The sequence below is a fragment of the Urocitellus parryii genome, chromosome 8 (assembly GCF_045843805.1).
Source record: "Urocitellus parryii isolate mUroPar1 chromosome 8, mUroPar1.hap1, whole genome shotgun sequence".
NCBI lineage: Eukaryota > Metazoa > Chordata > Mammalia > Rodentia > Sciuridae > Urocitellus > Urocitellus parryii.
In genome coordinates, this window is record NC_135538.1 from 20034060 (window position 1) to 20053677 (window position 19618).

Consider the following 19618-nt stretch of genomic DNA (forward strand, 5'->3'; position numbering starts at 1 on the left):
CAGAAGGACAGGGTGGAGGAAAGCAAATAGGACGTGGCAATCAGGAAGCAGAGAAAGGGCCTCACTCACTAGGAACGTAATATATATCCCAGAGGGTTGCCCCCAATGCGCCACCTTCTCTAGCCACACCTTACCTGCCTACAGTTACTACCCAGTTAATCCCTATCAGCAGATTAATGCACCAATTAGGTTAAAGCTCTTATAATGCAATCATTTTACGTTATTTAATTTGAATTTTTTTGCATTTTCTAACACATGAACTTTCGGGGAACACCTCATATCTAAACCATAGCATTAACCCAATTGCCCTTCCTACGACTTCTAGTATTATGTTTAAAGAAATTATAAGACTGGGAATCCTTGTCTTGTTCTTGATCTTAGAAAAAAAGCTTTCAATTTTTCACCATTGAATATGATGTTATCTGTGGGTTTGTCATATATGACCTGTATAATGTTGAGGTACAGTTTATTGTCCACCTAATCTGTTGAGTTTTGTCATAAAAGGACATTAAGTTTTGTCACATGCTTTTCCTGCATCTCTTGAGGTGATCATATGCTTTTAATTCTTTACTCTGTTAATATGGTATATCATATTTATTGATTTGTGTTGTGTTGAATCATCATTGGATACCAGGGATAAATCCCACCTGATCATAGTGAATGATCCTTTTAATGTGTTTTATTGAATGAATTGACTATTTGAATAATCAAACTAACTTACTTGAAATTTTGAAGACGGGACTTGTGTGATGTGGGAATGGGTATGAATATAGAAAAAAGTCTTCCCTTTCATTGACTCTGCTTGTAGACCAAACATTGTCCTTTCAATATTGGTTATGGATAAGGATTTATGATTCTAAAGATTAGAAATAAAACCCCACAAGTTTGCTGACTTTGTTGACCTCCACTATAGTTGCTGATAGGTGAAAAAAAGTCAGCATTGATAAATGTGAGTAAGATGGTTACTACCTCTCCAATTGTTGGCCTCTTTTAATACTAGTTCCAGTGGTTTCATTAAAAATATCTAACAAAATCCTCCATAGAGCCTGCTTTGTGTAAAGTCAAATGGTTTTCTTTCATGGCTGCTCTTGTCAGCTTTTATGAGCGGGAAAGCAAGATTTGATCTTAGAAAAAAAGCTTTCAATTTTCACCATTGAATGTGATGTTAACTGTGAGTTTGTCATAAATTGCCTCTATAGTTTTGAGGTACAGTTTATTGTCTACCTAATCTGTTGAGACTAATTGCAAGGTTTGATTTGCATATTGTTTAAAAAATGAAAAATATGTTAGAAGTTTCAAATTGTATTCTGATCCCCTTTTATTTTATTTTGTTTTTAAATGTGTTTTACTTAACATATTTGGAATTTAAAAGTCTAAATATATGTAAATATTAGGGTTTTTGGCATTAAATTAACTGATTGTATACTGTTTACAGAGTTCCAGGGTAAGCTCTGAGTGATATAAAAGTAAATGCCATTTGATTTTTTTTCATACTTTGAGGTATGAATAATAAATTATATCTTATGTAGAACCATGGTAAAACAATTAATTGAGAAAAATGCTATTCTTCTCCAAATAAAATCCCTCACCTTTTCCTTATGAAAGAATAATTCAGCTGAGTGCAGTGGCATATACCTGTAATCCCAGTGGCTTGAGAGACTGAGGTAGGAGGATTGAAAGTTTAGAGCCAGTCTCAGCAACTTATCAAGGCCCTAAGCAACTTGGTGAGACCCTGTCTCAGAATTTAAAAAATAATAAAAAGGGCTGGGGAAGTAGCTCAGTGGTTAAGCACACCTGGGTTAAATCCAGTAACAACAACAACAACAAAAAGACTAATTTGGAAGTCTAGCCAAAAAAAAATTCAATAAAATACTTAAGGAATAATAGTGTTAAATTCAAATGTCATTCATCGAGCATTTTGTGAGTTACCATAGCTTGAATAATGTATCAGTTTAACACTTTTGCTTGTATCATTGCTTTTTTTTTCTTTTTTTAATTTTTATTGGTTGTTCACAACATTACAAAGCTCTTGACATATCATATTTCATACATTAGATTGAAGTGGGTTATGAACTCCCAATTTTACCCCAAATGCAGATTGCAGAATCACGTCGGTTACACATCCACAATTTTACATAATGCCCAATTAGTAATTGTTGTATTCTGCTACCTGTATCATTGCTTTTAACACAGATAAATGTGAACTGTGGGTGAATGAAGTAGTAGGAAAACATGTACAATCTAAGTTTAACATCTACATTATATGAAGATCTGAATATCAGTAGCAAAAGATAATGCAATTTTTAAAATTAGTTAAAGTATATGAATATACAATTTATAGAAAAGGAATTCTAATTGCCCAGCAGATGATATTCATACTTACTCTCAGGGAAATGCAGACTAAATACAAATTTGCTTCCTCATTTCACCTATCAGATTGGCAAAAAAATTAAACTTTAATAAGTATTGGAAGAAGCAAGCACATTGAACTATTGATAGCTTAAAATTGTAGTATTTTCAGCTAGGCATGGTATTGCACATCTGTAAGCCTAGCAGCTCGGAATACTGAGGCAAGAGGATTGCAAGTTCAAAGCCAGTCTCAGCAAAAATGAGGCACTAAACAACTTAGACCCTGTCTCAAAATAAAAAATATTAAAAAGGGCTGCCAATGTGGCTCACTGGTTGAGTGTCCTGTGTTCAGTCCTGGTACCAATTAAAAAAAAAAAAAAAAGTTTTACTATTTTCAGAGGGCAGATTGATAGGGAATCTTTTAGAATCCAAATATCTAAAAAGTTCTTTATCTTTTAACCAGCAATTTTGTTTTCCTACAAGAATTTTCATACATGCACCTAAAGTTGTAAATAAAAGCATAACCACTAAAGTGTTGTTTGTAATAGCAAAGCACAATATAATCAATGTAATTATGTGTCAATGAGCAAATATTTATAAATTTTGTATACTGGAATATCATGCAGCTGTCAAAGTAAGGTAAATATATGGGTCCTGTATAACACAGTTGCTAGATACAATGTTAAATAAAAGGACCATGTTGCAAATATATTTAAAAATATTTGTAAAGTATAGTGCATTTTAATGTAGGTTTCTAAAATGCATAGAATCTAGAAAGATAATTGTCAGATCCTTAATAGTGTTTAGAGAAAGTTACACATAAAAAATATTTATCCTGTAAATTTCTGTTTGCTTATTTGCTCAATAAATACATATTGCTTTATTGTAACTTATAAAAAATGATCCAAAAAGTGCTTGTAATATATTTAGCAAAACAGACAGAAATCAGGTTTTTATCTTAACTGCTATTCAGTTTTGTTACTATGGTATGTGTTCCATGTTGTTTCTGTGTTGTCAACAGCATTTTCATTTAACAACAAATTATGAGTTCATATTTCAAAAAAATAGACAGTGATTTTTTAATGTGCCATCTTAAAATTTGAACCAACATTTTTATGATAATTTATAATGTAAATGTCAAGTAGTCTAAAATATGAAATCTTTCACCTTGAGGGGAGTTAATGGAGGACATTAGCCTAGCATAAAGACTATGCATTTTGCCGGCTTTGTTTTCAAAAGTTGTGCAGGGTGTGCATAATCAGATACATACAGGCCACAGCTTCTTTCTTTATTGTTCTCTCTTTCAGTGACCACTTTTTGTCCATTTGGAAAGAAGAGGGTATAAATTCATTTCACTTCTTGTGTAGCTCTCTGCCAAGCAGAACTTTTAATTTCTAAGCTTTCTTATCGTTCTTCTTTTATAATGAGAAGTAACTAGCCTGGGCCCAAGTGGTTGAGAACTATTGCACTTGGAAGGGATTACTGAGAGCTACCACTAAACCCAGTAAACTTCCATAAAAAGAGAATGTATTAGTCTTTTCCTACAAGGATTTAACACACCAGTTTGGAATGTTGCTTATAAAAAATTATTCCTTGTATATCTAGAGAAATAAATGTAAAATTGTGATTTTAGCATGAAGATTTTAAAACATTTTCCATGATTCTATCTTGCCAACTTAAAATTAGTAGAACTTTAAAACTTTAAACATACACACACACACATAAATTTTTTCAACATATGTGTAGGAACATACATAATACATACGTACATACATTTATTTATTTATTTATTTATTTATTTATTTATTGGCCTTTAAGTATTTTTCCATGCGAAAACATATTGAGGCCTGGTTCAATGGCACTGAACTGTAATCTTAGCAGCTCAGGAGGTTGAGGCAGGAGGATCATGAGTTCAAAGCCAACCTCAGCACTTAGTGAGGCACTAAGCAACTCAGTGAGATCCTGTCTCTAAATAAAATACAAAATAGGGCTAGGGATGTGACTCAGTAGCCAAGTGCCCCTGGGTTAAATCCCCTGTGCTCAAAAAAAAAAAATGAAGGTATTTAGGAGAGGGCTAATGTTGCTATGGAAATATGTTTGCTTCTTTTTGGTTACATCTGCCCCCCTATGGTATATTCTAGGTCATAGTCTTGTATTATGATTTCAAAAAGATAAAAATTATTGAGTTAGTTTACTCTTTGCCAGGTGTTAGGCTGAAAACTGTGTGTGTTTTTTCATGGAATTGTCAAACCAGTTTTGGAAATAGATAAAATTATCATCCTTGTCAGATAAGGAAAAGAAGGTTTAGGAAGGTTAGAATCCATATAACTTGTGGGTTGAAACTTAGATATGCCTAATTTGAAACCCCATGCCTTTAATCTTTGTCAAACTCTAAGAGGAAAACTTTCTCAGAACTATAGAAACACTTGTAGTTTCATCCTATTCTTATTTGTCTACTTTTAATCATTTTTTTCTCATTTTCATCTTTTTATGGTAGAATGGTTATGAAAGATGCAAAAAAGCACTTTTACATGGTTAACTTTGTATGAATTTGCTTCAGTTTAAGTAAACATAATTTGTACCTCTCTTTTTATGCTTGTTCATGCAAGAAAATATTCTTTCTTTGTTGGCTTCTTCCCTGTTTGCTAGCTAGCATTAGAATTTTGATTTCTTATATTTGTAACAGTTCTAATCCATAATATCTGGAATAAGAGACTAATGTGGCAAAATTTTATAACTCTAAAACCAAATTGCCTAACTAAAAAATCTTACTAAAATATCTTTAGTGTCATATCACTGCATGACTCTCTGGTGTGCCTTTATATTCAGTTCTCTCTGGATGTAAATTCCATGACTTCTACAATTTGAAACTAAAGAAAATTTCCAGCAAACACAAAATAAAAAATAGTAAACATATGTACCTGTTTTGGTTTTGATACATACATAGTTTTGCAAATAAACAGTATTTTTTATGATTTTCCTTTCTATTCTTAACTAGATTTTATTTGATTGTGATGTGTTTTCTTATTTTTATTCAAAGGGCAGCCATTCTACAAAAGTGGAAGCTGTGGTCAGAACTCTGATGAAAATACAGCTTAGAGACCCAGGAGCTAAAGCACTTGTTTTCTCCACGGTATAATCAACATTTTCACCCTCAATATTAACTCAGACTGGTTTTCTTTTTCTGATCCATTTATATCTGAAAACTAATGTGTAATGTCTAATATAATTTAGTTAAGATTTAGTTTTATTGTTAGACTTTTTTTCCCCATATCCTTAAGGTAGAATTTTTTTCTAGAGAAATCTGATGCTTCTTCACAGTGCCATTCTTATGATAACATTTTATGATTTTATGTTAATTTCATTTGGAGATTTTCTTATTTGAACATTTTAAAAATTGAAACCCATAATCTTGAAAATCTTATTTCACAAATTAAGAAAAAGCAAATTACAGACTATAAAGTTCTAGTTTTTATTTTTGGGAAATTTTCATTTTGAGGAGATAAGTAATTACATCCATTAAACATTCCATATTTATTTTCTGTTATTTATCTTAATTAATTTTTAAAGACCCTTGTGTTTTTTATCCTTTCAGCCAGCATTTTATACAAAAAAAGTGTGTTTGTACATATATATATATATAAAACATATATAATTTAATTTCATGATAGAACTAAATAATATTAATGGTAGTGCACTTGAAGATTTTGTTTTTGATCACTTTGAGGTATAAAAGTTACTGTGCTTTAATCCTCTCTCAGATCCTCTTTGAAAGCTCCGTGTAAATACCAATTTTCATACGTTTCCTGTGTTTCAGTGGCAAGATGTATTAGATATTATTTCAAAAGCTCTCACTGACAACAACATAGAATTTGCACAAATCAGTCGTGTGAAGACATTTCAGGTATGTCAAGGTGTTACTCCTGCTTTTTAAAAGTACATTCAGTTGTAAACTAAAATTGCTATTAAATTACTAACATTTTTTGTCATATGTCATATAAGTTTCATACGCAGATTTGAGGTTTGATTAATTATGAATTAGAATTTTAAAGCAAAGTAGAGAAGATAGAGGTATTTTATGTCTCTTCACTGTCTATTTTCAGTTATACTCCTCAAAGGATCTCTGTATAGATCTTCTTACTTGAAGTCCTTTCTTTAATATGGGAAAAGATTGCCTATGATATGCCTTTTGAATGGGGCCTTATGCCCTGGAATTAATTTTTGCAGATTCTATATCAGGCAAAACTACATATGGTTAACATTGTCCTGGTATCACACTTAGCACAATGACATACCTCGAGATACACACATACACAAAACCAAATGAAAATTTATTAGATTCATGCCTCTGTTTCACATTCACTCTTGCATATTTTTTACTTTCCTTCTCTCTTTTTCCTATAAACTCATACAGTTTAATTTACATACATTACATTCTTTATCTTGTGATTCCACTATATTTTGTAAAGAACAAGAAAGGTTACATGATGCTTTTCCTTATAAGTAGATAAGCAACAAGTTTCTATTTCCTAAAATTAGTGATTTTACATTTAAATTTCTTAGTTCTTAAGTGTCACAGTGACCTAATGGATACCATTAGCATTTTTAACTGAGCTATAACATACTGCTCTTATTTTACCTGATCCAGCTAAAATTAAAATGTACCTTTCTTTTTTAGGAGAACCTTTCAGCATTTAAACGTGATCCCCAAATCAATATTTTGCTGCTGCCCCTGCATACAGGTTCTAATGGATTAACTATCATTGAAGCAACTCATGTTCTTTTGGTGGAGCCCATATTGAACCCTGCCCATGAGCTTCAGGCCATAGGGAGGGTGCACCGAATTGGACAGACAAAGTAAGAACTAAAATTAGTTTCAGTCACTTTGCCTCAGGTCTCAGATACCAAAGCGGCATTTAAATTCTTCATTTATGTTCATTATAGCCTAATTATTTTTAATCACAGGTTGAGTATCTCTTATTTGAAAATGTGTGATACCACAAGAATTTCAGATTTTTTTAAGATTTAGGAATATTTGCATATACATAATGAGATTTCTTAGGGATAGGACCTAAGTCTAAACATGAAATTCATTTATATTTCACCTCATATACATAGTATAAAGGTGATTTTATATGCTATGTATAGTATGCCTGGGTTTTAACTACAATCCATCACTGAGGTCAGGTGTAGAAATTTACACTTAAAGTACCATGTCTGTGTAAGAAGTTTTGGATTTTTTGATTAGGATTGCTCAGCCTGTATTTCCTTATTTGATTATTAAGCATTACTGTGTGACCAAAGGATATGAAATTTCCAACCATTCTTCCTTCAAGCAGCAACCCCTGAATTCTAGATTTCTTTCATCCCTTCAACAGAAACCTGGTCATTTCATTTAAAAAGCTTATTAGGAATACATAACAACAGCTGCAGTGTTGAAGGTATCCATCTTGACTTTGAGATGAATTGATCTTTGATTGTCTAAATTAGCCTATGTTTAAGAGAAGACACAACTCATGCATGACTGAAAACAGATGGCTCCTTTTTAAATTCTTACCCTAAGAAAAGACATCACCCTGGTTCAACTCAAAGATAATTACATTTAGTTTCGGACCCAAAACAAATCTAATAGGAAATATCATGTGGTTGGTATGTATTACCTCTTCTCAAATATCAGAATGAATGTTTATGTTTGATAAGGCCTCCTAGATAAACTTCTGGATATTACATGTATTGAATGTTTAAAAAAATACATATCCTTACCAAGAACTCATTGAATAATAAGTATATACCGAGTAACTAATGTTACATCAGACCCCTGAGGAGTCTGTCTTCAGTCCTCTGTAACTTCCTCCTCTGTGCTGATGATGATCTTAGTCAGATTAGAAGTCCATCATCAGCTAGAACAATCTACCTACATCAATCCCCACATACTTCATTCAATAGACTTTAAATTTTTTATTTTTTGGTAGTGGACTTAAACTCAGGGCACTTTACCATGAAGATACAAACTTCCAAGTCCCTGGGATTGCAAGCATACACCATCAAACCCAGCTATTTAGTAGATTTTTATTGAGCACTTTCTATTTGCCAAGCACTGTCTAACACTTGAGATGCCCTAATGAAACTTATATTCTAGTTGTAAAGGACTTAGGAGTTGGTTGAGAGACAACTGGTAAACAATAAGCATAATAAGTAAATGATATACTGTGTTAGGACCAAGAAAAGTAGAGCAGGGTAAGGAAGATTAAGTGCTTCATTAGAAGATAGCATTTGAGTAAAGACTTAAAAGAAATGAGAAAGTTCATTATGTTGTTTTTAAACTTACAATTGTTATGTACCTTCTAGACCTACTATTGTACACAGATTCTTAATTAAAGCAACAATAGAAGAAAGAATGCAGACAATGCTGAAAACTGCTGAAAGAAGGTAAGTAACAATTTAAGTAGATGGGGGAAATTTTCCTGTTTATTGAGTATGTGTTTGGAATGTCTTCACTTAGATGACAATAAAAGATATAAACATACTATTTTTAGAGCAAGAAATAACAGTTTACATTCAGTATTCCCGAATCAATTCTTTTGGACATTTTGTATTTGGTTCATTTTATTAATAGGTTGTCATTTCTAAAAATATTTAAACCATGTGACTTTTGTTTGCCACATTGGATTACTTTTTAAATGAAATAATCATTATACCTTGTTTAAGCAAGACTTAATCTGATCTGTGTAAAACTAAATTTGCTTTACAGATACTTGTCTTACACAGATACTTGTAAGATACTATCTCATACTTGTTGGTCACATGCAGATAGGAATATCTGAATTCAAAAACTTGGCTACTGATAATGTTTTGAAAGCATTAAACTTCCTAATATTTATACCTTAATTTTTCTTTTAATCCATTCTAAAACAAACCAATACCTTTTTAATTCCTGTGAAGTAGGTAGAATTGAAAGACACCCAAGAAGAAGTATTACTTTTTAGAAGGGATTGTTTCCCTAAAGGTACTTTGCATAGCAAATAAACTGCTTGAACCAGAAAACTTCTTCAATCAGTGGTGTTTGAAAAGGGAGGAGACTAGCTACCCTAAAGGTTTTATACCTAAAACACAAATGCTTTTTATTGTTTCCATGTATTCCATGTATGACAGAATTCAGTGATTTCCATATAAGCTGCCTAAATAAAATAGTAGTTGGAAGAACTGTTGAAATTTTCTTTAAACAAATTAGCTTTAGATGGTAAGAATGTAATTTGTAAGGTTAAAGCTGTAGCAGCTGCTCTCAGGGGACCTTCTTTCTTATTAATTGTTTAGAGAAAAAAAATATTTTATGTCAAAACCTGAAAATAATATATACAAGTCTTTATTAATTTTTGATACATTATAATAATAAATCTCATCTCCTACTTTCTTCTGGAAGTTTCTTATGGCCGAATTCTAACAATTTAGGAACAAATATATGTTTGGTTTTTGTTACTATAAATGTAATCACTGATTCCTTGGGGTTTCCTCCTGGTTGTGCCCATTTGGAAAACTGCAGTCACACGAATTCATCAGGAAAGCATTCCGAGGCCTCTGTCTTGACTGTGGCTGATCTGGCAGACCTGTTCACCAAAGAAACGGAAGAGCTTGAATGAACTACATCTGATTCATTCCACAGACTAATGTATTAATAAACTTTTATAGCTGTAGAGCAAAGTTATAAGTTTAAACAGTCCAGTAGATGTCAGTAAACACTGTTCCTATTTGAATGAATTTGTTTCCTTTTTTGATTTTACATTGGCCAAGTACTTACTGAGCCCTTTTCAATATACTGTTTTCAAATGGTCTATAAAGATTCTTAATTTTACACTCCTGATAAAACATTTATTTTTGTTCCAAAGACTATATCTGTATCTGATGAGGCATGGGAATTAAGAGAGGTAATGTGTACTTTTTGATATTATTAATTGTAAAAAGAGTTGGAATAAGAGAAAAGTAAACTAGTCTAGTTTTATATAACCTGATATATTCAACCAACATATATCTCCTTTTTGAAAGGCCTTTAATATCTTAAGCACGTGATTCACTAATATCGTGTCAGTAATATTTTAAGTAAATGCTTAACTATAAGAACTCCTAGTTATTTGAATAACTTTAAATTATAACACCATGATAACTTTACAGTAATACAACCCCTAACAGTAAGTTAATCCTAGGCAATTATTTGTTTTCACTGCATCTTGCTACTAAAATCAAAACACTGTAAGCTTTTCATTAAGTTTTTATATGTCTTAAGATTGATATATCTATAAATATTGCACTTTTTATAATTTTTGTTCTTTATATAGAAATATGGCAGGGTTTTTTTTTTAATCATTGTTATACTGATGTCTTAGATTGTTCTCCTTTCCTGTGTTCTTGTGTAACTAGCCATTTTAGCACTGATACCTAAATTTATGATAGACTTTGTTATTTCATTGTAGTCATTCTTCCTTAAGGACTAGTATTCGATCTTTTGAATAAGAGAATCCATTTTCACATTAACAAATAATTGCAAGTGATAAAAACTAAGCATTTCTTCTTTTATGAAGAATTAATGGACTTTGAAATCACTAAATTAAGGAATAGCATGTTGTAGCTATTAGACATAATATAAATGTACTTATTTTGTTTTCTTCAAGCCTTCCAAGTTTTAAATGACCCTCAGGACTCATTAGCTCCTACTTACCTGCCCAGAAAACTGTAATAGAAATATCCCCAGGATCTTATTCATCCAGGAGGCTTTGGTGCTTAGCTAAGGTGCATTTTCTTACTCTAGGTTTATAGGGTGACATAATGCAGCTGAAGAAAACACACATTTTTTGGTGCTTATTCTTCAGTTGAAGAGAGATATGCATTGGTTCTTTTATATGAAATTAAACAGAATTATTACTTTGTAGCTCTTTGTACATAATAAAGAGCTTTTCTTTATGCTCGTATGTTTAATTTTCCTAGCAGTCCTGTGAAATGGATGTTATTAATATTCCTGTTTTAAAGATAGAGAACTAAGATTCAGAAATTGAGAAACTTGCCTATGACACATAGCAAATAAACAGTGGAGGCCAGGCTCCCTGACTCCAAATCTAATGTTCTTCCACGAAATCATATATCGTACTGAGGTTCAGAAGGCCCATGGCTATAATTTAATAATGAGACTATTTCAGCATTTCTTTTTGTTTCCTGGTATTCCTTTATGTGCTGTTTTAGGAAACTGTTTGATATGCTACAAATTTTGTAAAAAAAAGGAAATATATATATATATTTACACAAACACACTTATCTGTATTAGAAAATACTACTCTTATTTATTTCTGTAAAATATCTTTAATTAAATAAATATTTTAGTGGAAATTGAAACTAGAATCACTTAATTTCTAAATCATAGAACATATGGATTTTCTTTGTTTTTTCTCAAAAGATGATAAAATTATTGCTACTACAGAATCCCATGTATTATATACTTTTTTTTTTTCAAAATAATTGTGACAGTTCTTCCACTTATTCAAAACAAATACATGTCCCCACATCTTGGCTACAGCAAAGAAATTTTAAGTTGCCTTCCTCTACGATTTTATATTCTCTGAAATATCACTGTTGTACTAAGGAACCACTGAGAAAAAAAAAAACTGGATACCCCAAACTTTAGTATAGCCCAAATCTTTAAATGTGTTTGTGTGTTCTTCAGAATGATTCCAGATGAGTTTACTAAGACCAAAAAAAATATTGTTATACAGTGTAAACTATATAGACCTAGTTCCTTAGCCTGTTTCTTCAAACCCAGATAGCTTTAGTATGTTTATAACAGCTTCAACTTTTCTCTTTGTATATAACTCTTAGCAAAAAAAGGTTATGCATTTAGTTTTAGATAACAGTCCCTTTCAATTCATTAATACAACAAACTGAATATCTTTGTCGTAAGTCAACATGTAGCTACTAATATTTTACAAATAATAGTAATTGGATATAAAATCAACTATTATCAAAACATTTAGAAATTTAATTTAGCCATGCAGGATTAAGCATCAACTCAAACTATGTTTTCAAGAGGGCAAAAGAAGAAATAATGTCTTTTACATATGCCGCTCTCACTAACCCTCCCATGACTTAGTGTGCTTGAGTTCTGTGTATTACACTACAGGATAATCTTTTTATAAATGCAGAAATCACCTTGCTAAATGACCAAAGTATGTGGTGTTGCCTCTGAGTAATAAAACAAATAGTATCACAGAACATAGCACAAGAGCTTAGCAGGAACCAAAGTTGCAATCTCTAGCCTCACTCTGCTTTCAGACAGCCTTTCAGGAGCACATGTAACTCTAAAGGCTGTGGTCCCAAGCATAACTTTAGTCTTATTTCATTGTTTACTGCCCTTGATTTGACTGATTTTGTTTGTTGAAACCTACTTTGTTATATTGAAACTAAATCCTTCATATTGCAATGAATGCTTCTTTTCTTGCAAAATGTAAATACAATGTAAATAATCTCCATTATCTGTATAATGATCCTTTATATGGAAAACTGTTGTTATTAAAATCAGTTAACTCTGTCCTCCTATCAAGTGATCCATCCCTACCACCTTATCTTAATAGTCTTCCTCTACAACCCATCTATTTGGACTCTTAAAATTGTTTTTAAGACCAGTTTAGAAATTATTCAAATTTTCATAACTTGATGACATTTTGTTTTGTTTTCTAACCATAAAATGATATTTTTTTCTCTTTTGATTATATCACTTAAAACCAGGCTTTGCTCTATAGAGTATGTATGCTTTCTGAAATGTTTTATATTTTTAATTAGTCTTATAATTTTCATTCATGGGCCAAAAATTGTGAAGGAAAGATGTGACATAAATTACATTAAATAATTTATTACATGTACTATTAAATAATACATTTATTCTAATTCTTTTCAGTCAAAAAATACTTGTAGCATCCATTTTATGCTTAATAATAGATGGTTTATTCTCATGAAATTTCTGAAGTTTCTGTAAGTAACATGATGAGTAATAAATATTCTGTTTTTAGAACTTTTAAACATTGGTAAAATTAATATTTTCAACAAATATCTGTTTAGTCTTCGGCCTTCCATTATTTTTCTGCTTATTTTCTTCTTGCTCTGTGTCAGACAAAGTAGGTGTAAGAAGAACTATTTGATTCTCATCCTTTGATTTTATTATCAGTAGCTGATTACCTAATAGCAGGGAGGTAGTCGGTGTCTTCTCTGTGTTCTCACACAGTCTCTCGGTGCATACATACCCCTGCTGTCTCTTTTATAAGGACACCAGTCATACTGGATTATGGCCCCATGCTAACAATGTCATTTTAACTTAATCACTTTCTTTAGGAGCCTTCTTTCTAAATATAATTACATTCTGAGATACTAGGGGTTGGAATTTTAGCACATGAATTGGGGGTCTGGGAGCACAGTTCAGCTCATGATACTTGAGAGAAATGAAAACATCCATCCACATAAGAACTTGTACATAAATATTTATAGTAGCAATGTTAATAATATGTAAGAGAAAAACAACCACCTGTTCATCAAATGGTATACAACTGGTACAACTGACACATAAAAATAGTATATATTTATTTAAATGTGATATGTATTTCCAGTGAAATTTATTTGAACATGAAATGAAGTACTGATACATGTTACCACCAGATGAACCTTGAAAGCATGCTAGCTAAAAACGCCAGCCACAAAATACGTTTATATTTCCATTTGTATGAAAAGACTAGGATAATAAAATCTTTAGCAATAGAAAGTATGTTAGAGGAGTTGTGATGACTACTAATGGATATGGGGCTTCTTATGGGGTAATGAAAGTTTTCTAACCTTAAATTGTAATGATAGTTACACAACTTTGAGTATACTAAAAATCATTGACATGCGCACTTTAAATGGCTTCATTTTATGGTGTGTATATTATATCTCAGTATAGGTATTCCTCAAATGTTTTTTAATATAAAAGCTTTTACTTAAAAAGTCTTGAAGCATGCAAATTCTTTGGCAGAGCCTCTTAGACAAATATGAAACAGATGGTCTTCAAAATATGAGGCACATATTGTAGACAATATTGTACTCAGGGTCTGTGAATCTTATTAATTTCTGGCAACGAGGTTAAAATGTAGCATCTGGACTTGGTAGCAGTAATTGACATGCAACTGAAGAGCTTGCAGTAGAACTGAAATGACCAGTGCATAGATGAAGTTCTTAAACATGAAACAAAGCTATTAGGTTAAACTCTCTCATTAACCCTCTCTATTCTTAGGCAAAGCCTTCATCTGACACACTTGCCTATTTCTAGTAATGGCTGACTATAAAACATGTAACCTCAAGTAGGGTATTCTCCCCATCCCAGAAATATAACTCTATAGTGCCAGTCTTTCTTATTAAATTAAATAGTTACGCTTAAAATTTCCATTAAAAAAATACAGTTGTGGCTTGAGCTGTGGAATGAACTATAGGCTCTGACATAGTGGAGAATTCTCAACCACAGCGTGTCGACATTTTGGACCAGATATTTTTTTCTTGTGGAGACTGTCCTGTGTATTGTGAAATGCTGAGCAATATCCATGACCTCTTCCCACTAGATCACAGTATATCCCACCCCAAGTTGTGACAAATAAAAACATTCCCAAATTTTCTCTGTGGGGACAAGATGGAGAACCATCAACTTAAGGAAAATTAATAGTTTTTTCATGGTAATAGCAGACCATATGCAATAAGGAAAAATCCATGTTTACTTTTTCCTTCACTTATACAAATTCTGTTCACTTGAAATATTCAGAATGTCATCTAAAAAACAATTTATCATAACTTTAGATGACAATATTCCTTGATGAGTTTATTTGGAAGATTTTCATTTTTTCTAAATTTTTAACATAATGCTGAAATTCCATCTTGGAGCCACAGGAATCAGTTGCCCTTGAACAGTTCATTGCATTTTTAAATGAAAAAAAAATGAATAAAAGGAAATTTTATAATCAGATTTGCCACCTATCAAAAGATTTGCTAAAATTGAAACTGAAGTGATGAATGTGTTAATGAGCTTGATTGTGATTACTTCAGAATATATGCATACATCAAAACATTACATTGTATATCTTAAATATATACTATTTTATTGGTTCTTTTTAGTTATTCATGACAGTAGAATTCATTTGAATATAATTATACAAGCATGGAATATATCTTATTCTAATTAAAACCCCATAGTTATGGATATACACAATGGTGGGATTCACTATGGTTTATTCATATGTGTACATAGAAAAGTTATGTCAGATTCACTTCACTGTCTTTCTTATTCCTATCCCCCCTCCCTTCCCTTCATTCCCCTTTGACTAATCTACTGAAATTCTGTTCTTCCCCTTGCCCCCATTATCTGGGGTTAGCTTTCACATATCAACAAAAATATTTGACCTTTGGCTTTTGGGGTCTGGCTTATATCACTTAGTATGATAGTCTCCAAATCCATCCATTTACTGGCAAATGTCTTGAAGTCCTTCTTTATGGCTGAGTAAAATTTAAACTATTTTTATATGTCAGTTGTGGGAAAGCATTTTACTGTTTATTGACAGCTTGCTTTCTTTCTTTTTCTTTGCTTGTTGGTTTGGTTTGTTTTTTTGAGATGGGGTCTCACTGTTTTGCCCAAGCAATTTACAAACTTCTGAGTTCAAGCAGCGCTCCCACCTCACCTCCCAAGTAGCTGGGATTACAGGTGGCACCATCCCTCACTAAAAGTTTTCATATATACTCAATGTCTTTATCATTAAGGACATCAGTCAAAATGATTGAACTCACCATTGTCCTTCCAGTCTGTCAACTCTTCAACTTAGCATTAAGGATGGAGTTAAGTTTTGGTGCAGTGTGCATCAAATGTTTTAAATGTGAGTTTACTGCAATATGAAACTATGGTGTATATGGCATGTGCCCATATTTTGATCTGTTGTTACATTAATACAATACCACTTTATGACATTAATTTTGTGACACTGTAAAGTCTTCACCTATCTCAAGAAAACCATAAGTGGTCCTCATTCTCTACCTTCTAGAGGCTGGATTGAATTGTTTCTGACTTTTCTTTTTCCCATTTCCCTCCCTCCTTCTGTTCTTCCATTTCTTCCCTTCTTTCCTTTCTTCCTCCATCCTTTATCAAGTATTATTGAAACTCTAAAGCTGACATTGCTTCCCATCCTTTGCAACTGTACTGCAGGGAAGCGTGGTTATGCCAGTCTGTCCTACTAGCAGGAATGGGAGGTTTTACCAAGAAGCCTCACCAGATTTCAAGTCTATGATATTGGCTGCCAGAGACTGATTGAAAGATCATAAAGTCATGAGCAGTAAAGCTCCATTTTCTCCCAGAACTTTTAAAAAATAAACTGAACTTGTTAGTTGGACTTTTGTTAATAGTGTAAGAATAAACCTACTATATTCTATAGCTCAATCATGTCATGACATCCTTCCCTTGCTCAAGCCAAAACTGGAGTCATCCCATACCGTTTTCTTCACTCATCCTCACATCTAGCCATCAGCAAGTCAAGTTTGCCTTCAAAATACATCTGTATTCTAGTCAGTTTTCCTCATCTTCACACCTACCATGTGTCCCTGACATCATCACTATTAACTGGTTATTGCGACAGCCAATATAGTCTGCCAGTACAGCCACAGAGTGATCCTTTTAAGATAGATGGCAGATAATGCTCCACCTCTGTTCACAATCCTCTTGTGATTATTCATCTCACTCAACAGAAACCTCAAGGCTAGAAGACCCTATGCGATAAAGACCTCCGTTACCTACCTATAATCATGTCTCCCACATCCCACATAAAGTTCTTATTACCTACAATGTGTCAAATGTACTCCTGGGGCCTTTGAAATGACTGTTCCCTCTCCCCATAACTTACTTTCTCCACATTTATTTATGTTCATTCTGCCACCTAACATCCTTTGGGCCTCTGCTCCAACATCAGTTTATCAGTAAGCCCTCCTAAAACACCCTACACAAGGTAGAACCCTTAGCTCCTTTCACTGTCATACTATCCCACTTACTAATTTATTTTTCTCCAAGTTCCTAATACCATCTGACATATTCAATTTATAAATTTTCTCAATCATCCCCACTAAGAAATCCCATGAGAGCTAGAATTTTGTTTTACTGCTCTAGCCGAGCACCTGGTACAGAGTAGGAGCTCAATAGATACAATATGTTATAAATGGATTGGTAATTAGTAATGTTCTGAAGATTTCCTGTAGAAATTGTTGCTCAAAAATGCTTAATATTAAAAGCTTATTATTACATTTTTCTATAAGGTAGATTGTGAGATAGTTTTTAGGTACCTGTGAAATCCAGTTACTGGAGCTAGTTGCTTCTAATAAAGGTTTTGATGTATACTCATCAAACCTTCAGCTATAACTTTTATAAATGACCTCTTATTTTTCATTTGTACTCCTTAACTCTTTCCAGTCCCAAAGTTGGGCCCTTATTCTAACACTCCTTTGACTATGTCCACCAGTACCTAAGTTTGGAGTAAATCCATCTGGGGATACAGCTCAGTTGGTAGAGTGTTTTCCTCGAATCTGGGCTCTTTCTTGATCTGATCTTCTCATTAACAAGCTGGGTCTCCTTGAACAAGTGACAGCCTTCCCACATGTGAAATAAAGAGTTAAGTTAGATCAAAAGCCCTCAACAAACTTGCTCTTTCACTGAGAGAATGAGTGGGATGGCCTAACCAAAGCCTTTATTTTTCATACTCTGGACAGTCCAAAGCTAACATTTGAGTGCAAACATTTGTCACAAGTGGGGAGAGGATACTCACAAGAGTAGATTAGATTATCTCTAACCATTCTGGGCACGAAAATCCCATTATTTCTCTGTTCCAAAATCTTCAAATTCTTCATCCTCTTTGCCCTAAGGAACCAAATTTCTGTTCTTTCTAACATAGATTACTTTGTCTCAGGTATTTTGTTAAAGCAACAGGAAACAGAATAAGACAAGAAGGAATAAATATATATGTCATTATTTGAATATATCATGAACATCATGTATATAAAAACTCCAAAGGAATCAACAGCAAAAACTACTGAACTTAAAAGTAAATATAGCAAGGTTTCAGTATGCAAGACTAATATATCAAATTCAATTTATTTCCTATATGTCAGCAATGATCCAGTAGAATTTTAAATAAATGTAATACCGTTTACAGGCACACAAAAATGTGACATTTAGGTATAAAAATAAAATGTGTATAAGATCTTTATGTGGTAAATTACAAAACTCTGATGAAAGAAATCAAAGAAGAACCAATTAAAGGAAGAGAGATCTCATGTTCATGATTGGAAGCCTCACTATCATCAAGGTATCAGTTCTTCCCAACTTGTTCTATGGACTCGGTGCAATCTCAGCAAATTATATTATAAACATCAACAAACTGACTCTCAAGTTCTAAATGTCTTCAAAAGTTACTGTGAAGCTAGAATAATCAAGACATTGACATTGGTAAAAGAAAAGACAACTGAATCAACAGAATGGAATAGAGAGCTCAGTGATTTCTAGGAATTGTGGCAGGTGGTGTGACACACAAAGCATAGATTTTTAGGGCAGTGAAACCACTTTTTGTGATACTGTAATTATGGATCTATGTTTATATATCCAAATGCAGGGAATTGGGGCTGTAGCTCAGTGGCAGAGCACTTGCCTAGCACATGGAAAGCACTGGGTTCCATCCTCAGCAGCATCACATAAAAATAAATAAATACAAGTATTCTGTCCATCTACCAAAAAAGAATTATCCAAACCCATATATAGTAAAATACCCAGGGTAAATCTTAATTAACGTGAACTATGAACTTCAGGAGATAATGACATGTCAGTGTGTAAGTTTGTTGATTTCCACAAATGTGGCATGCTGGCATGGGATATCTACAGAACAGCAGTAGGGGGTGCACAAAAACTCTTGAGTTTTCCACTCAGTTCTACTAGGTAGCTAAAACTGCTCTGAAACATAAGGTATTTATAAATATGTGTATTTTCATGTACTTTCAAAGCCAAGCTCAAATTCCATCTCATTCTTTATAGCCCTCTACAAGTCACTCCTTCCCAACCCCAGGTAAAATTAATAGCTACCTCAGTGTCTTTTCCATGTACTTTAATTTTTATTTTTTCCATTTTGTATGGGGCTGTATGTTAAAATTGTTTAGCTTATACAACTTCTCCTAAGAGATAAATATTTTCAATCCTCTA

The 19618-nt window shown here is 32.7% G+C and overlaps 1 protein-coding gene across 2 annotated transcripts in view; it reads left to right on the forward strand.

Moving 5' to 3' along the window:
• The window catches only part of Shprh (SNF2 histone linker PHD RING helicase), an 83005-nt gene extending 71379 nt beyond the window's left edge, over positions 1 to 11626 (forward strand). For both annotated transcript variants that reach the window (XM_077801664.1, XM_077801663.1), the window contains 5 exons: positions 5390 to 5482; positions 6167 to 6253; positions 7028 to 7206; positions 8698 to 8778; positions 9890 to 11626. In XM_077801664.1, coding sequence (XP_077657790.1) covers positions 5390 to 5482; positions 6167 to 6253; positions 7028 to 7206; positions 8698 to 8778; positions 9890 to 9986 — 537 coding nt within the window. In that variant the 3' untranslated portion in view covers positions 9987 to 11626. The remainder of the gene's footprint in view (positions 1 to 5389; positions 5483 to 6166; positions 6254 to 7027; positions 7207 to 8697; positions 8779 to 9889) is intronic.
• The last annotated feature ends 7992 nt before the right edge of the window (positions 11627 to 19618 follow it).